The sequence below is a fragment of the Eurosta solidaginis genome, chromosome 4 (genome assembly GCF_040869045.1).
Source record: "Eurosta solidaginis isolate ZX-2024a chromosome 4, ASM4086904v1, whole genome shotgun sequence".
Lineage (NCBI taxonomy): Eukaryota > Metazoa > Arthropoda > Insecta > Diptera > Tephritidae > Eurosta > Eurosta solidaginis.
The window spans coordinates 152,737,667-152,764,771 of NC_090322.1; the positions used below are offsets into that span (position 1 = coordinate 152,737,667).

The 27,105-nt window shown below is 35.9% G+C and overlaps 2 protein-coding genes across 8 annotated transcripts in view; one reads left to right on the forward strand and one right to left on the reverse strand.

Moving 5' to 3' along the window:
- The first annotated feature begins 1,855 nt into the window (after nucleotides 1–1,855).
- LOC137248257 (uncharacterized) lies at nucleotides 1,856–6,319 on the forward strand. Its single transcript, XM_067779134.1, has 7 exons — nucleotides 1,856–2,029; nucleotides 3,067–3,240; nucleotides 3,429–3,498; nucleotides 3,577–3,656; nucleotides 4,727–4,909; nucleotides 4,971–5,060; nucleotides 5,127–6,319. Exons 1-7 carry the CDS (start codon nucleotides 2,024–2,026, stop codon nucleotides 5,718–5,720), a joined length of 1,197 nt encoding a protein of 398 aa, XP_067635235.1. The 5' UTR covers nucleotides 1,856–2,023; the 3' UTR covers nucleotides 5,721–6,319.
- Nucleotides 6,320–9,419: 3,100 nt separating this feature from the next.
- The window catches only part of LOC137250514 (uncharacterized), a 95,833-nt gene continuing 78,147 nt past the window's right edge, over nucleotides 9,420–27,105 (reverse strand). For 5 of the 7 annotated variants that reach the window (XR_010952996.1, XR_010952995.1, XR_010952993.1 and 2 more), the window contains 5 exons: nucleotides 26,384–26,449; nucleotides 25,839–26,232; nucleotides 25,114–25,778; nucleotides 10,627–21,049; nucleotides 9,420–9,976 (listed from right to left, as the gene is read on the reverse strand). Coding sequence is in view for 1 of the 7 variants with exons in the window: in XM_067783456.1 (XP_067639557.1) it covers nucleotides 20,932–21,049; nucleotides 25,114–25,778; nucleotides 25,839–26,232; nucleotides 26,384–26,449 (1,243 nt within the window). In the remaining 6 variants the exon portion in view is untranslated. The other 2 variants (XR_010952997.1, XM_067783456.1) reach the window with 2 other exon arrangements.

A 27,105-nucleotide genomic window follows, 5' to 3' on the forward strand; every position in this document is an offset into this window, starting at 1 on the left:
ATTTTTTTCCGTTATTTTTTTGAATTTAAATTTTTGAATGTCTAACGGTCTGTCCGTGACATCCGGTTCGGCCGGATGTTGTTTTAGTCCATTTGAGCGTTTTGAGTCGTCTCTGCGCTTCTGTCAGCTTTTTCGAATTTTACAGCTGTTAGTTTTGAAAGGCATGATAGGAACTTTTTTTGTTATGGCGAAGGACAGTAAGGTTGGCAAGGACCCCGCCCAGCCGACATGACAAGCCACTGTGCACCACCAGATCATGCCGACTGCCTTCCTTACTGCTCCATCAAAGATGCGAATCCATAACATGATCAATAAAATCGTACGCAAAACCTGTTCGGTCATTCGATCGGAATCATGCTAACAGAGTCTTGTAAAGACAGATGCTCAAAAAAATTTAAATATCATACCCCAAGATGATTAAAAACGTTCAAATTTAAAAGCATTTTCTGTTCGAAAATTAACGTATCATCGGGAGAAAAATGTACCATAAATGTGATTATTCTTGAATAATCATTTATGATTCCTATTTCGAAACGCTTTTTATTCATATTTGATATCATTGTAAAATTGAGCTTTAATAGTTTTAGAGTAATATTTGACTGCTTTTCACAGTCATTTTCTGATCATATTCGTTAATATATTTCAATCGTTTTGGTTGAGATTTTTGAATGCCATTATAATGCATTTATTCTTCATATCTCATTCAAAATAGGATACTACATAATAATCTTATTTTATCAGGGGAAGAAAGCATGCGAATGTGAGCTATTCGAACCACAGCTAACTCGCAAACAAACTTGACCGATATACACCTGCGACTACAACATCCAACATCAGCATTATCATCCGCATCTTAAAATACGGATACGATACTGGATGTTGAAGCCGTATCCAGGTATGTCAAGATAGTTTTACTTACCTGGGGTTCAAATAGCTCACAACCTATGTATTGTCCAATCATTATGTATTTTCTGGGAAGCTGAAGGAGAGAAATAGTTGGGAAAATCTTCGTTCACGAGCAGCATTACATTATTTTTGTATTGAAGAATATCTTTTGCATAAATAATAAAATTTTTATATATTTTTTCTTAGCTTCGTGATTGAAAAAATATGTGTATGTGAAAAAAAATAATAATTTTTATGAAAAGTAAAATTTCAACAAGTATAAAATTCATTATTCAGTCGACAAATATATTCATAAAATATTCAGAAAGCTGAATGAAAAATGATTATCAATTTTTGATCACGTAAAGTAAACACATTTGATTCAAATATGATTCCAAAATGTGATTGAAAAACTATTTTCAGTTTTTGATCATCAAAGGTAAGCATATTTGATTATTTTTTTTGTTGGTTTTTATGAAATATTAAAATTTAGTCATTAAAGGACTTCAAAAATGATTCAAAAAAGTGATCGATAAAAATGCTTTTTAGTTTTTCATAATCAAAAGTATTCATATTTGATTATTTCTTTTGTTCAATTGTAGGATAACTCATTATTTAGTCAGAAAGAGTAATCAAATTGTATTGATATGTAGGGAAATTCAAAATGGAATCACCTAAATGCTGAGTGGGGATTAATCACAAATCATGAACATAAAATTGCGCATTCACAAGTTCAAAATTGCTTCGTTCTGCTCATCTACGTCACACTTGACTGCTTTAGCAAATGAAAGAGAGAGAGAAAAACAAGAGCTAAAGGAAAATGACGTAAAAATTGCCCATAAAAAACAACTGATTTTTTGTTTACATCCCCAATGCGCAATCTTGTATGTGTGATTTGTGCGCGTGAATGTTCTTGCATATATTAGCGGCATGCGTGACTTTTAAAAAACTCCGAACACTCCATGCTGTTCACAGATGCAACCCTGATTAACAAGTGGTTGAAGTGCGTATAAAATTTTGCTAATGTACCGTGTGCAGTGGTTTCTTTGTAAATAAATAAATTGATTACAATACTAAATAAACAAGTTATGTTGATTCTTTAAACAATAATTGGAGATACTACTTTCTTTTAACTAAAATGGCGGTAAGTGTAATGGAATCGTTTCAGAATGCACGTTTTTCTTGTCCACTTTCGATAGAATTTCTAACATGCTGAAAACCACTTTGCCGAATAATATCGCACCGAATGAAATCTACTGAATTTAAATTATAAGTTCTTAGTCGTTAAAATTTAGCTTCAGTTAGGGAATGGATCAAATGGACCTGCTTAAATACTTGATTTCGCATTAAACTAATATTGAAAGAAGGTCAAACATGTTATGGTAATAACTGTTCCATTGTGTCTTTGGCACAGTATTGGTCTAGTAGCGATAAAAAAATCCCAAGGTCTCGGATATACTAGTTCCGGTACGCTCTGCCACTAGCATCCTAATAGAACAATTTAATAAGACCACAACAAATGTCTATTGTGGGTATCACCGCGTGAATATCGCGGTTGATTATACACAGCAGCTTTTAGTTTTCAACTTTTTATAAATACTATCTTAATTGGCGCATAACCGTTTAAACGGTTATGGCCGTCCAACAAGGCGCGCCAGTCGCTTCTGCTCTCTGCCAACCGGCGTCAATTGGTCACACCAAGGGAGTTCACATCGATTTCCACCTGGTACTTCCAACGAAGTGGGTGCCGCCCTCTACCTCTGCTTCGAGTGGCGGGTTCCGATAGAAACACTTTCTTGGCCGGAGCGTCATCTTTCATTCGCATAACATGGCCTAGCCAGCGCAACCGCTGCGTTTTAATTCGCTGGACTATGTTGATGTCTGCGTACAGCTCGTACAGCTCATCGTTACATATTCTTCGGTACTCGCCATCGCCAACGTGTAGAGGTCCATAAATCTTTCGAAGAACTTTTCTCTCGAATACTCCCAGAGCCGCTTCATCTGCTGTTGTCATGGTCCATGCTTCTGCACCATATAGCAGGACGGGTACGATAAGTGACTTGTAGAGTATGTTTTTCGTTTGCCGAGAGATACTTTACTTTTCAATTGCCTACCTAGTCCAAAGTAGCATTTATTTTTATAAATAAGACTGTTCTAATTTTTACCATTTAATACTTTCAGGCTTCGACCATACGCACCAAAGACCAGCTGGCGGTGCTCCTGAAACTTGTTGAAGTCAACCAGGTCGGCTTAACGCGTAGAAACATGAGCATACGACAGCGCATCTGGCAGGTCATAACGCAAAAATTAAACGAAATGCAAGGGGCTGAAAAGGATGTGGAGGGTTGGAAGAGGGTAAGTAATTCGAGAGCTTCTGAAAAAGAGCGGCCCGAATATTAATAGGCCTATTGAGAAATTACTACTTATAAAGGTTTTACGGGTTCTTTGACAGGGATTCAATGGGTTGATAAGCGCAATATAAATATGTATATGTTCATTTCCAAGTAAACACTTTCTACTACTAATAACGAATCCTGTCTTAGAGTTACAACTCGTGGCGTTTGAGTACTGGAAAATATTTCGAGGAGGAAAAAGAACGAATAATAAAAGATGGTAAGAATACTCCTAAACTTATGTTAATAATATCTTTAATTTAATTACATATGTAATTATCCATCTCCATATCTGCAGTTGCTGATGATGACTATTTTGTTATAAATGTCACTGAGGAAGAAGTTGCGAATGAGCACGACTATGATGATGGTGTTACTGTAAGTATCATATATTTATTTGTACACATGTTTTATTGATTTTATACCGTTCTGTAGCCCCAAATTAGGTATATGTATAATATCGAAATGGTAGTGCTTTTCAATATTTATACAATAATTTCCTAAATTGATCGATATTTTGAAATTATTTGATTTCACATGTTAGCTCGTTGTATTCTCTCGATCCCTGTTCTTGACCAACAAATAAAGCCACAAGTACAAAAACAACAACATCGTAAAGCTACGTCAGTTCCAACAACAAAAGCAAGCAATTTTTTTGCCTTCGCTCCACTTCAAATAGCATTTCGTTTGGAGTTTCTATACTGATATTTTTTCTGCACTAAAACACGACGTAGCTTGTAGCGGAGCTAGGTAATGCTATTTTTTTTCATGCTACGGCTCTGCTCTGCACATTTTCAGAGCTGTAGCTGTAACGGAGCATATTTTTTGCTGCTACTGCTATTCAGGAGTGGCAAATGGAAACACCGACACTCCCCGAATGTTATGGTGAGGATTATCGATGTTCTTTAGGTCACCCTGCCCGCAACCCTAGTTCCATGAGGTATTTGAGGTCGGGATTCTAATATCCCTAACCAGCTGGGTTGTCTAGGTCAATTGTGAATTATGGTATGTACAAAAAAATGTGCTTATAACAAGAAGATTTTGGATAACAAGAAGACCCCGTCATACAACCCAATAGTTCGCTAGTGAAAAATTTCCCATATTCTTTTTTATGAGAACATTTTCTTTCCACGTGGTAAATTCGTTATTCGCAAACTGATAGCGTGGTTGAATGCGATGCTGATTTCTATTGTTGTTCAATGCTCTTTGGTATGTATTTGTATATGAATCAGACCTTGAGTTACTGCAGATGCAGGTACTCGAATACCCAAGCACTAACCTGCTACTTGGTTAACCAGACATTGAAGGAATTACCTGTGCACCTGGTTAATTTAAGGGTAACTGATCAGCTCTAGGAATAAGACCCACGTGAGTTGCTTCCATGTTGAAAGTGCACATCATTGCGTAGGCTATAACTTATAACTTTAAAATTCAATTTTGTTAAAAAGTTTTTAGACCCGAAGGACCGACAATTAACCCGTTTACACGAACTTATAAACAAACAAAGGCTGCTAGTCATTAGTACATCCGAGGAGGACGAGCCATTAAGGCAGCGCCTTTGGCAAAACATAGCAGAGGAATTAAATGATATACCCAATGGTATTAAATTACCAAAAGAAGAGTGGAAAAAGGTAGAAATAAATTATATAAATACATATTAAGATTACCGCAATATTTTTGTCTATGTAATAGCGCGTTGACTTGCGCCAATATGCAGCAAAGCGTGGAAGAAAACGGAAAAAGTTTGGGAAGTCAATAAAAACATATACAGTTTCTAAACCGGTAAACAATGAGTTGTGATCATCAAATATTCCTTTAAATTGCATAACACTTGAATTTTGATTTCAGGATATAGAAGGTGATGTTAGAGCATCTGAATCGTACAATGCTTATGAGGAGTATATAATTGAAGATTACAAACCTGTAATAGGAGACGAGACTACCTCACAAAGCGATACAACACACACTATTGAGGCTGTACCGAATGATGTATTTGCCGAAATAGATGATAATGATTCAGACGATAATACTGATGACATCATTAAACTACTAAATGAACCACATACACGCAATGATACTGATAATTTTCCATTCGACATATATGAAGCTTTCGATACTGATGTTGATGATTGTAACTTTGAAAGCAATACAACCGATGTTGCTGGATGTCGTAGAGCAAAACGTGAGAAGTTGACACCAATTGTACAATCTTTTAAGTTTTCAAATCGGATTACAACTGCTGTGGAACAGTTGAAAGAAGATGTAAAAGAGACTAAGGAGATTCTTAAGCAAACAACTGAACTGCTAAATCGTATGTGCAATATTATGGAGGAGCGCAATAAGAAACAGGACGAAACGAATGTTTTACTAAAACGTAACGGACAAATGTTAAAAATATTAGTGGAATATAAGTGTGGCATGCGCGTGAAAGGAAAGACGTGATATGAGAATTTAAGGCATAATGTTGCTAGAATACTAAAAAAATACAATACGTTATTTGAAGAAATCGGAACTGAATAAATTAATTTTTCCAAATACATCATTACAAACACATACAGCATACGTGTTGCTTAAAATTTTGTCGAACTTCAAAAGTAAGTAGTCGACTGATTCCAAATAACAAACTAAGCTGGCTCTAGCTAAGGGGACAGTATCAACTGCGCTTAAAATTTGGATTATAGAGTTTACAAACTGCGTTTTATATTTTGCTTAGTGGTGCGGGATAATCTGCTGGAGTCAGGGCCGTAGAGGGAAAATCCGGGCCCGGGACTAAACAATTTACGGACCCCTATAAAAAATCCACTAATACATTTGATTAACTTGATTTTATGAAGTCTTATTCATGAATCATTATTGATGGATTACATCGAAGAAATTTTTGCCACATCAACTAAATGATTTTTGGACTAAGAGCTGACAATAAAATTAACACAGAATATTTACTATTTATACCATTTTATTGTAACGTAGAAATAAAATTCTCTTGTAACAGCCACATATTGTTTCAAATAAACTTTTCTAGTTATTTGGTAACATTTTAATATATTTCTGATAAATTTAATGATGATTATACATTTTAATTATTCAAGATTTTTAAGAATAAACGATAATTGTTATTCAATTATTATTTTTGGTTTTTATTGGGAAAAACTGAAAAGAAGAAAACAATAAGCATTAGCCTAGGAAGCAAATACAACACAATAGCCCAATGGTTAGGTGATTGTGATTTCAGTAGTTTGACCGCGGTTCGATCCCCAGTGAAACCTGTTGAAATAAATAAAAACATTACGAAATTGCCGGACGATGATGACGTGGCGGTTTTCGAAATGGTACCATCGCAATATGCCAGTAAACGTTTCCTTTTCAGTTTTTCCCAATAAAACCCAAAAATAATAATTGAATAACAATTATCATTTATCGGTGTTAGCTCATTGATTCTTCAAAATCTTAAGTAAAAACTGAACACACCATTAAACAAACAAACATTTAATTATTCAATATAGAAAGTTCGGATATCAAAGAGTGGCTTTACTTGCTTTTTTCGCTGCAAAATTTTTATAATAATATCAAAATTTAACAGTCTTGCCAAAACGGATTCAACACAAAGCTTTTGATTCTTGAAAGGACGCTGAAGGAACGCTCTGCACCAGCTACAGTGACAGGTATAGTGCAAAAGATACGTAAAGCAACACAAATGTTGGGGATAATTGTATACACATTTTGAACATAGAGTGCATTTAGCAATTCCAATGGTGACAGACCTTTATCAAAATTTGCTGCGTCAAAATGTTTCAAGTGAATTATTTCGCATTCTTAGCTTTGAGAAACGCCTGACTTGTATTTTTCGGCAAATTTTGCTGCACTCGCCCGAACCGTAGTTTCATCCATGTCTTCGAATTGCCATAAAAAGGAAAACGTCTCGTTCAAATTTCTCATAGCTGCAAATCATTCAGTAATGCCAGTGATTACCGAATCAACGAACACCAGGAATGTATTGTTTTTAAAATCAGACTCTGAATCATCCGTAATCATCTCATTTAAATTATCTTCAGAACGTCATTTGGGGTTTTTCTTTCGAATGTCCGGAAACTTTGGCGAGATGTTCAATTGAATAGCAACTGTTTTGCATTCGTTTAAAATTGTTTCCCATTGGTTCCTGATCAACTTCAAATCAGCTAATAAGGCATCTAGATGTCGGACCTCAACATCTATGATGGCGTCTCTTGCTTGGAGGACCACGTTTCTTTCATTAATGGTAGTCAGTATTTTGAACCAAATTGAGGAAAGCAAGATACATTCGAACTTGTTGATGTACTTGAGGATTCCGGTAACATCGCCGTAGGCTTGCGCAGTCAAATTTCGCTTTTGGCTGAAAGACTATGAAGAGAGCTCGGTACATTTTTTGTTTTTTTTTGAGGATATCCCATCGTTGTGGAGTGCTGCTGAAAACAGCAAAACATTTTTGTACAACCCCGAAGAAAGAAATTACAGCCGTACAACATTCTGCAGCATCAAAACCACATAAATTGAGACTGTGGGTTGCACAAGGCGAGCAATTAGCCTTCGACTTTTTGTCGAGAATGTGACGTAGTGCTCCATTGTAAGCTCCTTTCATATTGGCGCCGTTATCGTATCCTTGTGCACGACAATCTTCAATCAAGTACGGCAAATTAGATCAGCGATTTTCTGACCAGTTTTTTGGTTCCAATTCACGAAAGCCAAAAACCGTTCTTGAATTTTAAAATTTGTTGCTTTTGAATTGAAATGCAGTAAGCGCAAAATGAGCGTAGTCAACGTGACTAGCATCAGGCATAGCATCAACGATAATAACAAAATACTTGGCTTTGTTGCCTTGATCTAATATAGTTTCCTTCACGTGCTTTGTACACATTTCTATTAACTCGTTCTGAATGTCTGAAAGATAGTGAACTTGTAGACGTTTGTGCTGTTGTTGTGAAATCCTATCGTATCGGATCATATTGGCTTATGAGATCTTAAATGCCCAAAACATGTCCATCGTTTCGTTCACCAAGATATATACTTTCGCCTTTGAAAGCTAGGCCTCTTTCACCCAAAAAGAAAATAGTGTCCAAAATTCTATATAAAATTTCTTTCCACTTTTGAGTTTCAGTGATTAGCTGTTCATTGATAAATGTATCAATTGTAGCCTCCATTTGAATTAGATTTTGTGAAGGTCGCCATTGAATATAACATTTAATGTGATCTTTAGTATTTTGGTGTGATGGCAGTTTATCGTATAGCTTCTTCCATACCTGAAATTTCGAATATCCGCCAGGACAACAAATTTTAGGTCGATTTAAAGTATTGGTGCTTAACAGACGACATAGTAGGCAATAAAAAGCATTCCTACTGGCACTCCGCACTAACCAGCTACGCTTCACTTTCTCTCCATTTGGCAAGATCCTGTTTAACAACGAGGTAGGAAATGGCTCGTCATGACAATCACGTGGAAAAATAACAAGACACTTTTGATGACCACGACGAATTAGTTCGTTGACTTCTTCAGATCGCAAAAACTCATTATTCAGGGTGCCGATATCGAAGTCGTTTAAATAATGTGGACTTTGATACAAAGTTGGTGGTATTGTTGGAAGACTTTTTGAATATGAAACTTCATCAGTGTCACCACGAAAACTTTACGATTTCGGATTCATCTAAACATACATTTTTGTTTGATGTTTTTATTGTCTCGTCAGGTCCAGGCAAAAAATCATTATCAATATTCGTTGCTTTTGAAATTCGGCCTAAAGTTTGCACATGGAACAACTAAAGACTATCCTGAATTAAAAAAAATTTCTTAGTACCTCTAAAAGGCGGGCCCCCTGAGAAACACATTTTTGTTTGATGTTTTTATTGTTTCCTCAGGCACAGGCAAAAAATCTTTATCAATATTCGTTGCTTTTGAAATTCGGCCTAAAGTTTGCACATGGAACAACTAAAGATTCTCCTGAATAAAAAAAAAAAAACTTTCTTAGTACCTCTAAATCGCGGGCCCCCTGAGAAACCCCGGGTCCGGGGGGAATCCCCCCCTCTCGTCGGGCCTGGCTGGAGTGTAAACATTTATTGAGTGCTGTAATTAAAACATTAAAACTCTTATTTAATTTTGTATATCTCCTTAGTTTCTTTATTTAGACTCACGAATTTACTAACAAATTCTTAATATATTGTATATCGGTATGTATGCAATTGCGTTCGGCACATTTAAATGTATGTATGGTTTTATTTTGAATTAATGCAAATTGATATAATTTATAATATTATAAAGTCACAATTTGATGTTTGTATTTAATAATTTTATAATAGGCATTGTACTACATAAATAGTTTAACAGTTTCATCAATAGGACATACACAATTATAATATTACTATGTTTATATATTTTATTATTGCATTGTACAAATGCTTAAATCTTAGAGATTAAAAGTAGTATATATCTAGATTTTCTTATTTTTGAATAATTTGTATGCTTCTTAGTTTATTTTTTCTTTAACACCAATGCTTTGCTCTTTTATACTACTTTCGCATATTTGTATATTTTAAATGTAAATGACTAGTTTAACAACCACACGCTTTCAATAATTAACTGCTGCTGTTGCGAATAAAATTTATTCATATTGTTGAATCTTTATAATAAATTGTATTGCACTGTAGTTTTTCTTAATAGCATTTTTGGAGTCCTTGTATGTATGTATGTATGTATTTATTTGAAAATTTGTTCCTAGCACAACAATTTTGACAAATTATTTAACAGTGCTAGTCATGAATAGCATGAGCTATAAAATTTGAACATTTATAATAATAAATTAGATTAATCAAATTAAATTAAATATAGCGGACAATAGTGAAATATTTATGTATGTAAATGTAAATCTTAAAACTAAAGAAAAGTAGTTAATAAATATTAAAAGACAGCAGTAGTGATGATAACCTTTGGCTGGATATAGATTGAATAGTATTTAACAAACAAAGAAAGAAGACACAGAGAAAGGAAAAGGACTTAGAAATGAACATTTTAACAACAACAATTTGAGATCCAGTTTAAGAGTCGTTAAAAAATGATGTTAGCTCTTTTCTGAAGTGCAGAGCATTACTTAAGAGTCGAAGACTAGTAGGTAGCGAGTTCCAAAGACGTATTGCAGTAACAAAGAATTGGCGCTCAGAGGTTAGCGAGCGGTATCTGATGTGCTTAAGAAGAAGCACCGATCTTGATGATTGCAGAAAAATAAGCTTACGATATAGATAGTCTGGTTCCTTCGTGTGTATCAATTTATGGAGGAAGGACAGTGTTTTGACTTTTAAAAGATTTTCGAAAGAAATGTTTAGCAACCTTACTATCTTAATTTCTTGTGGGTTTTTTATGTATTGCATTTATCGCAGTTTGTGCAGCTTTAATTACTTAAAATTTATTTATTAATTTATTTTATATTATTTATATTAAAGTCAACACAGACACAAAGCAGTCGACTACTGGATATAAGATACAATACAAATAACAAGGGAAAAAACATAAGTGTAAAAACAAAATTTAAAGCAAAAACTTAAATAATAAACAATCAAATTAATTAAGTTAAATTTTAATTAATACATAAATCAAATCAAAAAAAAAAAAATTAGTTAAAATTAATACTGAAATAAAATTGACATCTTATTTAAAAATCTTTGAAAAATATCATGCCAGACGTGAGAGTATTTCCTTACGGATAGCAGCAATCGAATACTCAAAATTAATACAGTTGTACAGTTCATTATAGCGCGAGCACCAATTGCGAAGAGGGCTATATTTGGAAAAATTACGCCGGTGAATGGGTAAATGAAAGAGTACATAGTGTCTTGTAGTTCTCGCAGGAACAGAAAAATTCAGTCTGCTTACAAGTTCAGTGGAGTCTATCTCACCGATAATCAGTTTATGAAGGAAGATTACCCCGAGTAATGTTCTTCTATTCTCTAAAGTTGGCAAACTAATGAGAAGAAGTCTATTTCTATAAGACGGAAGATGATGATTTGATTCCCAGTTAAGACCACGTAAAGCGAAGATTAGAAACTGCTTCTGTACGATTCAATTTGATTTATATGATTTTTATACCCCGGGGACCAAATACAGGAACAATACTCAAGTAGATGTGTAAAGGGTCTTAGTTAAATAAGGATCATCAAATTCTTTAGCCCATATTTTAATAAATCCGAGTACGCCTGATGCTTTGTTTACGATAGATATATGCATGTCAAAGCTCAATTGCGCATCAAAAAGAACACCTAGGTCACATACTACAGATATACGCTCCAAGGGAGCACCATATAGCATATAGGATTTTAAAACTGGGTTGACTCTGTGAAATGTCATTAGTTTACATTTGCAGCAGTTCTACTACTAGTTGATTTACTGTACACCATAATTGAAATGAGTTCAAATCGGCCTGAAATAGATCCAAACGGGAAGAGTCAGAAGGCAAGTATGTAGAGCATAGTTAAACATTATTTGCATACATTAGAGCAGGGGAATACGAGATAACCATTGGTAAGTCATTTATAAAGAGGGTAAAAAGTAATGGAACCAAATGGCTACCTTGAGGCACATCAGAAGCTACTTCTATCAACTCTGAGAGACGGTTTTTGAACATAACTCTATTTAAGAGATAGCCGCGAAACCAAAGTAATAAATTCTTCGGAAAATCCAGTAAGTCAAGTTTATGAGTTAAAAGCTCATGATTAACAGAATCAAATGCTTTCTTGAAGTCGGTATAAATAACATCGGTTTGCTTATTGAATAAAAATCCATCCATGACTAGAGAGGTGAACTCAAACAAGTTGGTTGTGGTTGATCTTCTAAGCACAAAACCATGTTGGCTGGGTGATAATAAAGAAGTAAATATATATTGAATTTGGCAAGTGATAATCTTTTCAAACATTTTAGGAATAGCCGAAAGTTTAGCTATGCCCCTGTAAAATAGAATAAAAATAAAAAAACTAAATAGATGCACAAAACACTTGTTTAAAATAATTTTTAAACTCGTACTACATTTGTCTTTCATTATCATGAGATTACATACAAATAATTTAAAATACAATGCTTTTCCAACAATAAACATTGCCTATTGATATAAACATTGAAAAACGTTATCTAATATACATACATATTAGGCCGGGTCGATTTGTGGGGAGGCAAAAAAATCGCCCATTGCTCTGTGAAAATCATATTCTAGGGATCAAAATAAGAAACTTTGCCGAAGGAACCATACCTCTAAAACGAAGTCTGATGTGGGGGGGGGGGGGGGGCAAATTTTGAAAAATCCCACTTTGAAATGCCTATGTTTTTTCTTTTTGGAGTTTATTTTTCTCTTTAGAAATTTATTTAGTCAGAACATATGTAAATGAAAAAATGAATTTAACTTAGTAATAGAAAAGAAATTAAAAAAAATTATTAGAAATTAGCGTTTTTACAACCCCCTTTTAAAACCAAGGCATCACTGTGATACCTTTGCATGTCGTAAACATAGTTGTGTGGGTTTTTTATTCAACCGTTTTAAAAAATGAAGGTATCACTGTGACACAATTGCAGATCGTAAAATTGCTTTTGTTGTTTTTTTTAAGCCACCACAAGACACAGTAGGTAGAATTGAAATTGCCCCTATCCAAAAGTTCGACCTAAAGGGGGGACATCAGAATTCGTTTTAGAGGTATGGTTCCTTCGGCAAAGTTTCTTATTTTGATCCCCAGAATACGATTTTCACAGAGCAATGAGCGATTTTTAAATCGACCCGCCCTAATACATATGTATGTATATGTCAAATGTACTTAAAATAATGCACTTTTGTAAATATTCAATTGTACTATAATTACAGCGTTAATGTAAAAGATAATATTACTAAAAGTACTTGCTAATGTTTTTCTTACATTTTACTGAACTGCCAAAATGTTTGAAAACTTTTATAATAAGGAATAGGGATTTAAGGGGTTGATAAGCGCAATACAAAGCCTTATAGCTCCACCGCTTCCGCAATCCAATTATCAACCTCACCTACCCGAGATGAGTCCTGTTGAGTTTATGAATGAATCATACACATTTTTAGCATACGTGGCTGTGGCGACCGGAAGCTCTCATGAAACGTAAGGGATGGGAGGTAGGAATAGCTTAAAAGTTTCAATGTGGTCAGGCTGAATCATTCCCGAGATGGTCGGGTACCTTAATGGTGCTTGTTAACGGTACGTACCGCATTTATATCTGGTAAAGGACCCTCAACATCGATAGCACTAAACAAAACTTTTCGAGGAGTGTCCCTGCTGCTAGAAATCAAAAGAAGGAAACTTGTCACCTTGCAAGAAGTCTTAAAGTGAGAAAATATGCGCCAATTATCTAGTTGAAAACAGGGATAAAGGAAGTTTTCTCTCGGTAATGTTAGTATCTTTAATATACCAATACATTTTATCATGCTTGCTTTTTAATATAATGTTTATTTCCTTCTTGCAGGTTATATCATAATGAAGTAACATAGTGAACAAAAAATTGGGCTCATATTGTCAAGTCAAGATCAAATCATGAGCACCTCTGAGATTTTTATTTAATGGAAATTTATAATGGATATATACAGTATGCAAAAATGAATCGAAAAGACTAACCCACACATTTTTCATGAGCCCTGGATGGGCGTTACGCCACGTCAAATGTTATTTGACTGCCAGTTTTGAAAAAGGCCCGCTTATCTGATGTTTTCCATTTTTGGTGTGCCCCTTTTTAGTTTTTCATAGAAAGAGCTGGGCCTATATGGTTAATGTCGACTCTGAACGGCATCTGCTAAAACTGATGAATTTTGCTCAAAAGCTTTGAGTGTTTGCCAAACTACTGCCGAATGGTGATTTTAATTAAATATTTTAATGTTTTTTGTCCGTCACGAGACTTCTTATTCTTTGCGTGGCGGCCGGTGTTGTTGTTGTATTAACGATAAAGACGCTCCCCGAAGGCTTTGCGGAGTGTTATCGTTGTTGATGGTCCTTTGCCGGATATAGATCCGGTACGTTCCGACAACAAAGCACCATTAGAATACTAGCCCGACCATCTTGGGAACGATTTATATGACCACATTAAACCTTTTAGGCCATCCCGCCCTCCCCACCCTCTAGTTCCATGGGGAACTTGGAGTCGCCAGAGCCTCGCCTGCTAAATATGCATATGATACATTCATATTTGTAACAGGATTCCCCTCGTGTAGGTGAGGTTGACAATTGGGTTGCGGAAGCATTGAAGCTATAAAGCTTTGTATTGCACTTATCAACCCCTTGAATCCCTGGCGGCCGGTGTGATTCCAAACTACAGTTCACGTTGAGTTTAGTTAAATTTTGTCAATTTAATTTCAATAAAATTATACTTCGCAAACTCTAACAAACCTTAACGTTAGTTTACACTCACCTCGAATATGCGGACTTTAGTGATCAAATTATTAAGTATTGCGTTAATAAACTTAGAGATCGGCTCAAGGAAATAATTCAAACATGCAGTTACATGATTCATTCAGAAGAGTTTTGCTCGGTTGACAAAATTTTTGACAATTGCAGCCATCTTGCAATATTTTCTATGGAAAATATATTTTATTTTTTTAAAACTTCAGCAGTATTATTTTTTTGATTTTATGGTGAACTTTTTTCATATTTTAGAATGTTTTAGTGTGGCTAAAGAGAGACAACTTTATGAAAATTACGGATATTAAGAAATCGTGTACTTTCATAAATCATCAAACATCGAAACCTAACCCAAAATTAAAAAAGGCGATTAGAAAATCAACTCATGTAAAATGCCATTAGTTAATACTAGAGATGCTATAAATGGGGATACTGTTTTACACCCCTTGGGGAAAAGATAAAGAAACGCTCATTACCACTTACAAAGCAATTGGCCAGCCGATTGCATGCTACGCGTCCCCAATATCGCCAAGCCTAAAGACTGCTCACTGGAAGAAGCTACATGCCTGCCAAAATACTGCCCTCAGAACCGCCACGGGCTGTCCTCTTATGCCCTCAGAACACCATCTACATAATGAGGCGAGAATACTCCCCATCAGGGAGAGAAATGAAACGCTAACCAAACAGTTCCTGAGGAATACCCAGAAACCTGGGCATCCCAACAGACATCTCATTGATGAGCCAACACCGCCCAGGGGCTTAAGGAGTCATCTCTGTAAGCATTATGAGGAAATACGGCACCTGAGAACACACCCGTATGAGGCCAAAAACATAAGCAGGTCCTCAGTGAACTCCACAAACAGGCGTCGGACCTCTATGTCAGGAATTGCCGGTGAATCATGTACTGAAAGAACAATACCCTAAACTTGCAGAAGAGGAACGCACGCTCCCTAGGGAAATACGAGTCACTCTAGCTCAACTTCGATCTGGATACTGTAACAGGTTAAACTCTTACCTATCCGGAATCAACGGCGACATACAAAATGTATGCCCTGCTTGCAATGTTTCCCCACATTATACCAACCATCTCTTCAATTGTAATGTGGAACCAACGCCCCTAACACCCTTCTAATTATGGTCCACCCCTGTAGAAAGAGCAAGTTTCCTTTGACTCCCGTTAGAGGATATTGATGACAATTAGTGATCGGTCACACCTATTGGATGGGGCGAAGCACTGCTACAACAACAACAACAGAGATGCTATAACGAAATGTTGTACTCGGACCATTTCTATCTATGTATTTATTGAGTCGTTTTTACTATTGGCATATTTAAATAAAAAATGTAAGGCGCGATAACCTCCGACGAGATCTTAGGCAGAGCTTCACTTCCAATTTGCATCGGGCTCCTTTTTAATTTTTCCAACAAATTGATGGGACGGGATCTACTTGTTTTATGCCGACTCTGAACGGCATCTGCAAGGCAGATGAGTTTTCACTGAGAGCTTTTCATGGCAGAAATACACTCGGAGTGCTTGCCAAACAATGCCGAGGGGTGACCCAGCTTAGAATAATTTTCTTGGAATTGAAAAAACTTGTTTCTAAAATTTTGATATTGCTTTGCCCGGGGCGTGAACCCAGGATCTTCGGTGTGGTAGGCGGAGCACGCTACCATCACACCACGGCGGCTCCGAAATATTATTTATAAATTGGAAATATTCGGACGACGAGAAGTACTTAGTATCAAAGAATTCTACTGTCAAAGTCAAAGCCTGAATTAAAAGTTCTAATAAAATCAACCTTTTCTTTTGTGAGAGGCTGTCCACTACATAGTGGAGCATAACCCTGCCAGTTCAAAATCGCTTTATCTCAAAACATTATCCACAAATTATCTAATTATTTATTTCAAAAGCGCACTATCGCAGAATTTTTCAAATGAACGCCTTTTTACATGTCAAATGTTTTGAATTTGTGCTCATATAGGAAGTTTTGAAACAAATTCTGAGATAGAGCGTTTTGAAATAGAATTCTGAAATACGATGTTATTCAAACTAATTCTGAAATAGTTACAAGCAATATCTTTATCATTTTGTAAAATATTTAGTAAAAAAATAATAATTTTCCCAAAAACTTTTGGCATTTAGAAAATTAGTGACATACTACTTAAGATACTTTTCTACTACAATTTTCGTTGAAGAGGCTTGAATTATTCCCCGTTTTCCTAGCTTCGTAAAAGTAAACCGTCCTCATATTGAAATTGAGGAGTCTCGACATTAAAGAACAAACCTCTAGTGATTAAATCATGATGCAGTTATCATAACGAGCCATAACCGCACAAAGGGCTTAACCGACATAAACAAAATCGTTCAGCATAATCTTTTTTTGTATTAATATTGCGATTAATTTAGATAATAACGAGAAAGTTGGTGTGTATATAAGACTACATAATTGACGTATACTGATGTGGGCGTTTTTTGCATTTATTTAATAATAATGGTGCATTTGTCGCTTTCGCCCTTTTTGCTTTCCAAAAAAAAAAAAATACTTCATTACTTGAAAGTGCCGGTTAAGCCAAAATTAAATTATTGAAAAATACACATTAAAACAGTATTTGGTGATGCAGATCAATGTTTTTATTCAGATTTCAAGGTGCAATTCATATTTATTCAGATTTAAAGATGCAGGCTGATTAACAAATATTTTATTTTACAACCAAACTAAGTCATTTGAAATAAAAACTATATAACTAAGGTACAATCTATTCATTGCACATTATCGTCTTCTACATCAATATCTGGTAATGTATCTGTGATAAAAGAGTTATGTTTTAAGTTGAGGTACTCTCTGTGGAAAATTTCAGGAATTATATTTTTATTACTAAGTGGTTTTAAATCTAAATACTTTAACGACGAAATTCTCTGTAAGCTACTGTATAAGATGGCCGGTCCTTTATTAAGCAATGATATACCTTTTTTTCGTAGATTAGTATCTAAGCAATACTCAACTTTTCTTGAATCTTCAAAGTATCCATCCATACCTGCGTAGAATATTAGGATTATTCTTTTCTAATTCACCAGACCGCAACGTATTGAAGGATAGTTTTTATCAGGGATGCACCTTAACGTTAAGCTAATCGTTTATCAAAAAATTTCCACCGTTTCCGTTGAAACACTTCGAAATATTATCGATAAAGAAATTATCAAGATAAATTGTATCTCGTTTTTAACCGAAACGAAAAGCTTTCGTTAACGTTAAAAACGTTAACAAAAACGTGATACTTTATGTTTGAATTGTGCTGGCAATGCTATAGCCATGGTGAAGCCGTAAGGTGGCAACAACGAGCGCACATACAAACACAAACTCTATGTAATTTGTTTGTGTAATTCGTTGGTGGTAATGTCAAAAATACTCTGAGAAATGTTTGTACTGTCAAAATTCATGAGAAAAGTTGCAATCAGTTTGGCTAATGCTTTCACCTTTAATGACTCCGCCATCAATCAGCTTTGCCAGCATAGTTTGAAATTAATAATCAACATAAACGATTTGATTTCGTTTTGATATGGCAGAAAACGAAACGAAATCATTTCGTTAATTTGACGATCTTAACGTTAATAAACGAAACGAAATGACTTCGTTTCGTTTATTAACGTTGATTATCGTAACGAAATGATATCGTTTCGTTGGTTAAGCATGCCTGGTTTTGATGAAACTGGGAATATTGCTAGCGAAAATGCTTTCCAGTTCGTAAAGTACGAATATTTCATTGAAATACAATTATAGTTTCCTGAATTAGTTCTCGCATTTCCAATTACAATGTACCATTCGCTCGGAGCCCAGACATTTCTGTTACGAATAAATGACTCGATTATGCAATGCACGGAATCAACGGGCATCATTGTATGCCCTGTAGGCCGGGTCGATTTGTGGGGAGGCAAAAAAATCGCCCATTGCTCTATGAAAATCATATTCTAGGGATCAAAGTAAGAAACTTTGCCGAAGGAACCATACCTCTAAAACCCCCCTTTGCGTCGTAGGAGCAAATTTTCAAAAATCCCACTCTCAAATGCCTATGTTTTTTCTTTTTGGAGTTTATTTTTCTCTTTAGAAATTTATTTAGTCAGAACATATGTAAATGAAAAAATGAATTTAACTTAGTAATAGAAAAGAAATTAAAAAAATTATTAGAAATTAGCGTTTTTACAATCCCCTTTTAAAACCAAAGCATCACTGTGATGCATTTGCATGTCGTAAACATAGTTGTGTGGGTTTTTTATTCAACCGTTTTAAAAAATGAAGGTATCACTGTGACACAATTGCAGATCGTAAAATTGCTTGTGTCGTTTTTTTTTAAGCCACCACAAGACACAGCAGGTAGAATTGAAATTGCCCCTACCCAAAAGTTCGACCCAAAGGGGGACATCAGAATTCATTTTAGAGGTATGGTTCCTTCGGCAAAGTTTCTTATTTTGATCCCTAGAATACGATTTTCACAGAGCAATGAGCGATTTTTAAATCGACCCGCCCTAATGCCCTGGTAATAAATATGTAATTTTTTTTGAATATTGTTTGACTGCTCAAGAAAATACATAAGTGTTGCGAGCATGGCTTTGTTCCTGTTTTGACCTGCGAAACAGTCACAATATAGGCTAATCTGTTTACAGGTTTTTCTTTGATCTATAATTTTTAAATACTCAAAAATTACCGTACAGATCTCGTTGCAGCCCCTTTTGCCATCAACCTCTCCTCATAAAAAACAATACCCATTTCTGGTGCCACTTTCGTAAACGCTCTCGTTATAATAGTGTGGCGAATATTAGCAATACTAAGGCATACTATCATCTCTAAGCCGATACTAAGCAGTTGCTTGTATCTACATAAACAAATCAATCATTATGTTTACACATATGTACATATGAGAAGCGGAGAGATATGCACAAACACATGCATATATCTGAGATAGCTCACAAAAGTATGCAATCATTACTCCACATAAGCACGCGCATATTGCTATGCGAAAAGCTACAGACGTGCATCTGTAGTTTATAGCTGGTAATTTTATAGCAGGTAACTAAGTAGTAAATTCTAGAAGAAGAAACACCTAGAAGTATGCGAACGAGGAAACCGAAGAGTATAAAAGAGCGCAAGCTGAGCAATCATGGAATCAGTTTGATTTAAGCACTCTATTGGTTGCGAAGTATAATTGTTATTGTGAAATACTCTAATAAAGACCATTTTGCATTATTGAATATTGGAGTTATTTATTCGCGATACGAACGTTAGTAGAAGGTTGCAAATAAGCGGAATTTCCCTAAATTCGTTACAATAGCTATACTTACGGAAATTATACAAATTTACGTTTTTATACTCAGCACTTTTTGGAGATCGAATGTTGCACACAAAAACGAAGGAACTAGTGCAACTTTATCTGAAATCTGCAACAATAATTTGGCTATATTCATTATAATACTTATTAACAAAAATCTTAATCTAAAAATAATCACTTGTGTTTGCAAGAAGTCTATATTTAAATTAAAAACACGAAAACTACGAAAAACGGAAAAAAGGCTTAACCTACACATTGCGAGCACAAAAACAAATATAAACACAGTGTTTTGTGCACTTGAGCCAAAATTGCCTTATCTATAACTTTGTATCGGTATATCGAAGGACTTTGATTTTTTTGGAGCTGGTGCATATGGTAATGGCCTTTCGGTTTCCATCAAAAACAAAAAATCAAAAATGTCGGTTAAGCCCTTTGTGCGGTTATGGCTCGATAAGTAGTAAAATCCACTAAAAAAATATATTTATGTCAATAAGATTTTGGTTTAGTTGCTCATTATAAATATGTACTAACATACCAACATACCTACGTATTTGTGTTCCTAATAGGCATTTTTTAAGCGGCCATCGCCCAAAAATGATATGTTTTTTTTTTATTTTTCAAAATTTATTGCATTTTGATATCTTTTAAATAGATTTTAGTTTTTTAGCTATATTTTTTAAACGTTATTTATTAATCATTTTAATCTTAATATTAGTTTTAATATTTTTTTTTTGCTGGTATGCAGCCTAAATTTATTTAAAAATTATTGTTAATAAAATAGTTTATTATCTGTAACATAGGTCAGTTTTCTTCATTAAAAATAAGCAATTTATAAAAGCAATGTAGTATTAGTTGTTGTGTTGGTAGTGCTGTTGGTTGTTAGTGTAGTCGGTGTGACAGAAATTCCAAATTGATTTGGCTACTGCAACGGCGATTTAAGTTGTTCAACAATTATCACACCATGCTCGTCCAGGCTGGGATTCAATAATAAATTCTCGATCTGCTCATCGGAAAGCAGTTCTTTGGGCTCTGTTGACCTGAAATATAATTTTCGTTACACAAATAAACATATGTACAAGCTAAGTACATGCTTAAATACATACAATATTATAAAAAAGCATACATTACATAAGCATAATAAATTTGTACTTTGATAGAGTTGTAATTAAGTTAGTTGCAATAAATAAACCTTTGTTCGCTACAAACTATTATATAATATTATATATATAACTATTTTGTTGATAGCTTTATTTATTGTGCATTTTGAATGTTATGCCAATTTCACACAGAGGCTTAATGAAATAATTAGTCAATTTTTCTACAGAAGCCCTAATTGAACTCAATCTTCCATACAAAATACAAACTCTTAATTATCTCATTATTGCTTTATTGAATGCTAATCGAGTAAAAAATCCGGTCGGTTTTGCTTGGTACTTCGAATTTTATTCTCAATGTAACAAATGACAATCAAAAATAAATTATTTTCAATAATTTACGAAAAATAGAAACACTCGAAAAAATTCAAAATTTAATTTTCGCTGCATTTGTTGCAAAAGATAATATGGCTTTTTCGAAAATAGGCACATATTTGGTTAGGTGCAACATCTATGGGTTGTTGTAGCAGTGCTTCGCCCCACCTAATAGGTGCGACCGATCACAAATTGTCATCAATATCCTCTAACGGGAGTCCAAGGAAACTTGCTGTTTGAACAGGGGTGCACCATAATGAAAGGGGTGTTAGAGGCGTTGGTTCCATATTACAATTAAAGAGATGGTTGGTATCATGTGGGGGCACATTGCAAACGGGGCATACATTTTGTATGTCGGGGTTGATTCTGGATAGGTAAGAGTTTAGCCTGTTACAGTATCCAGAACATTGTTTACTATATATGTAGTTTGGCAGCTTAAATAGAGGTTATGTTACGAATAGAGTGGAAGGCAGTGGACTAGGCAGTCGAATGTCATATAATGAAGGAATGGTGTTCGAAGTTAAAAAAAAAATGATAAAAGCTTTAATATAAATAAAACTATTGTTTTAATAACAACAAAAACGCCTTATATATTCTATATACAAAAATTCGTAAGGTTTTTTTTTCGAAACTGAGTCGAGAACTGTGCGTGTGAATGTGCGAATTTTCACCGATCAGCTGTTAGTTGCGCTACTTGGTAAAATTTACAATGATCCAGAACGAAGTTGAGCTAGAGTGACTCGCGTTTCCCTGGGGAGTATACGTTCCTCTTCCGCAAGTTATGGGTACTGTTCTTTGAGTACTGGATTCACCGGGCAATTCCTGGCATAAAGGTCCGACGCCTGTTTGTGGAGTTCACTGAGGACATGCTTGTGTTTCTTTGCTTCATACGGCTGAGTTCTCAGGTGACGTATTTCCTCATAATGCTTACGAAGATGACTCCTTAAGCCGCTAGGCGGTTTTGGCTCATCAATCAGATGTCTGTTGGGATGCCCAGGTGTCTGGGTATTCAACAGGAACTGTTTGGTTAGCATCTCATTTCTCTCCCTGATGGCGAGTATTCTCGCCTCATTATGTAGATGGTGTTCTGGGGACATAAGAAGACAGCCCGTGGGCGGTCCTGAGAGCAGTATTTTGGCAGGCCTGCAGCTTCTTCCAGTGAGTAGTTTTTAGGCTTGGCGAAATGTAGATCCTGATCAAACGTCACACCCAAGATTTTGGGGTGTAGGACAGTCGGTAGCGTAGTGCCATCGAGGTGGATGTTCAAAATGGTCGACGTCCATGTTATAAATAAGGCCGCAGAGGATTTAGTCGGTGATAATGCCAGGTTACGCGAGGCGAAAAAACTGGAGATGTTGCATCGCCTGACCGGACAGATAAGCCTTGACGTTCTAAGATACTGTCCCTGCGGCTGATGTCGGGATCAAATATATGATATTGCACAGAGTGGTGTTTGATAAACGCGAGGGCGCCTACATTTCCGCTCTCGCGATCTTTTCTGTGGACATTATACCCACAACAGGTCTGCAGAGCAGATATTGCTGTGAGTTTAGTCTCTTGAATCTTGAATCGCAGAAATGAGGATGTTGTGCCCTTTCATGAAATCGACTATCTCCGCAATCTTGCCAGTTAATCCATTACAGTTTAACTGCAGAATTTTGAAGTGCATGGGGGGAGACGTCGTCACTCTGGAAGTATGTGACGGGTGACTACGCGTGGGTTGTGGAAGGCTAGGACGCAACTGCTGTTGTGGCCCTGGGACTTGACGTCCTTGGGTAAGCATTGGGGTACCTGGTGTATTTGGGTATGCGGCCTGGCAACATGACGCAATGAAACCCGTCGGGGGGTTGCCGTCGCGGAGACCAGAACCTCTAGGAAAGTGGCAACGTCCATGGCAGAAGATGCATTGGGCGGATATCCCAAACATATGTATTCTGTGCTGGAAAACGGTGCAAAGGGGGGTAGGGACTAAGAGTCTGTTTCCCTGACCTACACAGTTGCTGCGGGAAAGGAGGGGGATAAGACGGGGGCAGGGGCTGATGCTCGGCATTGCTCTCGACTATACTACGGAGATTGTAGGTATGAGTGGGAGCAGCCGTATGAGTTGGTGGCGCCGTTGGGCGCGAGCAGCAGCGGGGCTGCTGGAAGGTACTGGGGGCGCTAAGGCGTAGACTACGGGATACCCTAGGGCGTGAACAGCAAGGAGCCACAAAAAATTTATAGAAGTTACGTGGACGTCTGGTTCTAGGATCTAGCCCAGAACAACCTGCCCGATGCAACCATCCTTACACGAGACACACTTAGAAGAGTATGACCGTTCTAAAAAGATTCTTTTCCGGCAGATGCAGCATAACCATTTCTTATGACCGGGGTCAGGAGACGGACCCGGATTGGGTTCGATACCTTCCCGGAGCAAGAGAATATGGAGCAGTACCGCTGCAAGGAGCTGCTGGGAGGATGACAATTTGTGGGAGGGACGCAACAAATTAAATGGGGTTACACTGAAATGACAGTCCTTGGTTGAGGAAAATACCGAGTCGCTCCGGTACATAGAACCGACTGCCTTAGGAAGTTGCGCATGCATTTTATTTTAATTGTATTTATAGTTAAGAAGGAAACGGCAGCTTTCCATTTTAACTTTATTTCGTAAAAACGAAATATATATTTGTTTGGGGCTACTGACAGATTTTCGCTTAATGGAGCAAAAGGCACTGTATGAAAAGGAAACTTAATTATATCATTAAATGGTATTGTGATTCGATTAAGTTTCTGTGTGAAAACGGTGTTATATATAGTTATGTAGACAATGCATTATGTAAAACTGCATGTAAGGATTTGTATATGCATATATAACTAGGATAACACTGTGCAGTTAATATATGATATTTATTTGTATATTTGGCTGGCCAATAAAATGTCGCCAACAAATCTGAATAGCAATAAGTTTATAACTTTCATGTAAATATATAATATATGTATATATATATAATAATTTTCTTTTGTTTTAACGATTAACAATTTTCACATTCACCAATACACCAATCAATACACCAGCTATAAAAGTATGAGAACATTTTTTTTTTTGTTTATCTTAAAATTTTTAAAATTTGGTCTTTGCTAATCAATATTGTCTAATATTGCTTTCAAATTTGCTAACAACTTCTTTAGGTGCAATTTTTGTTTTTATTAATTTGGCTTTAAAAACTAGCACATTTTGGTTAGAACTTAATACATTGGCTAGTTTGTATTTATCTAGGCAAATACGTATGTATATGTAAAAAACATGCCGTTATGCATGCAGTAAATGCATTTTTCATGTGCATTAAAATACGTTTTTGATTCAAAATAATTTTGGCTGCAAAATGTGTTGTAAATTTTTCTGTTATCTCTTTTTTGTAATATCGTCCAATAAATGTCTTTTATTTTATAAAAAAATCACCAAAAATGCATTTGAGTAAAATTTTCGAAATGATTTTGGCCTCAGCGTTTATTTTTTCAAAATCTTGTTTTGCTTTTTTTCTTGCGTTATTCAAATCAATTTTGTGAAGCGTTTTTGTAGTGTGTTTAGCAATCCAGTCTTTTTTTGCAAAGCTTTACTATTACTGGCTGTGTTCCCACCACTGCCTACTGACCTGGAGAAGAGAAAGAAATCGCCTGCTGATGAGGTTTTACCACCGCTCGCTGATCCAGCGCCAGCTGCAACTGCACCACATGCGCTCTCCTCGTTTTCTGCATTCATTTCCGATTCGCTGTTTCTTCGTTCCAATGATTTTCCCATTTTTTGAAAACCAAAACTAAACACATCCTTCATCTTATCACCCGCATCGATGAGTAAATCGAGACTTTGTCGTCGTCCAGACAATTTCAGACTATTAGAACGTGACAGCCATTGACTCAGGCTTTGCTTCTTGTTTAGCTGATCGTCATGAAGGATTGTTGTGCAGGTGACTTTATGTTTCGGTTCATCTGATGATGATGACGAGGAGTGATGCGATTGAGCATCTTCACCACCTCCTCCGCCTAATTGATCGTGTAAAAGCGATTGATTTGAGTAGCTGGAGCTTGTGCTCTCCGAATGCGACAGGCGTATCTCGGTCCATTGCTCGATGTCGCCATTGTCATCGGTTTCAGCACCGTTGCTCGAATTGGCATTGCGCTTTGCGCCATTTTCCCTATGACCGCTGCCGCCACTCGATTTTACTACGTATGGTCCGTGTAATTGAGTATGTTCGTATAGGCTGTCGTCACCGGTAGCGCTGGTGCTGGCTGATTTGTGCATACTGTCGATTGTGAGTTTCTTTGCAAAGGATTTCTTAATTATAAAGATGTTTAAAATTTTTTCAAAAGTCAAGTTTACCTCGCTCAAATTAAGCGATGGAAAGTCTAGCAGTAAATGTGGACATTCATGCTCGTCGACGTGCCGCTGCCGCACTGGACTGGACTGGGTGCTAAGTTTGGCAGGTAATTTTAGATATTCTTCCGTTGTGTTCGAATCGCATGTTAAATGTTGATAGTTCTGTGCTGACGCCACAACTTTGTTTGCTGCGCACAGCTCTGGCAAGTGTGTGCCGTTAAGCAGACCACGCTGTTCTTGTCTCTGACGATGTATATCTTCAGAGATTTGTTCGAGGTTTTTCAGCGCATCGTTATAAGTCATTTTCGCTTCAGTAACTTTACTTTCCAGTTCATTGATTTTTTGCTTTTGTGCCTTCAGCAGTCCGTTGTAGTTAGCGCGCGCCTCGTAAAAGGGTCTGCAAGGAATAGTGAAAGTGAATATTGAAACATAAAAGAAAAATAGTAAAAATTTAGCATCAGAAAAACCAAAGAACCAAAAAAAAAAAATGGAATTTCGAAAAAGTTCAAGAAGTATGTTCGAAGTGTTAAATTTGTGAAAGTACTTACAAATAATTGCAACGGTGCTGGTAAACCAAAGAATTCATTTCAAGTATTTCTCGTCTAATGCTTAAACTAAAATTTAAAAACCAAAATACTGAAAAATAAATTGTACACAAATTAAGAAAAAAAACCAAGCGTGAGATGGTGGTGAAGATTAATGAAGTAATATAGAAATAATTAACATTAAACCAAATTAGTTCCTTTGAATAGTAAAAGTGTATCGATTAATATGAGAAACTTACTATACATGCAAATAAGAAGAGTTTTGTTTTGGTGTTTGGAGAAGAAGTGTCGTCGAAGGATATTTTTTAGATTCAACAAACCAGAATTCTGGCGTCTACTAGAAAGGTGAGCACATCTCAAAGAGGAAAATACCAATACATGCAGATATTTCTGCTGCCGTATTACACAAACAATAGCTCGAATAAAATACTTCGAAGAAGAAAAGAAAGCGGTTGTGTGTAGAGTCATAATAGGAATTTCGACACATAGAAGGTATGATCAATATTTGTACAAGTTATTTGGATACTTGAGTTACTGATTTCCGAAAGAGCTCAAAATAGAGAGAAAGAAAAATAAATTAAGAAAAGAAAAATAAATTAAGAAAACCAAATCATTGTTCTGGGCTCGCTAGCTAGATCTTGCTGTAAACGAGGCTAAGACGAAGTACTTGCTGTGATCAAAAAAAAAAAAAAAAAGAAGCGATGCCTTCGCGCCGTGGCAGCCCC

Excerpts from the sequence above, each read along its gene's own strand:
- LOC137248257 (XM_067779134.1), top strand. Across the intron at positions 3,241-3,428 it reads ATGTGGAGGGTTGGAAGAGG|AGTTACAACTCGTGGCGTTT; the intron begins GTAAGTAATTCG and ends ATCCTGTCTTAG. Across the intron at positions 3,499-3,576 it reads AGAACGAATAATAAAAGATG|TTGCTGATGATGACTATTTT; the intron begins GTAAGAATACTC and ends CCATATCTGCAG.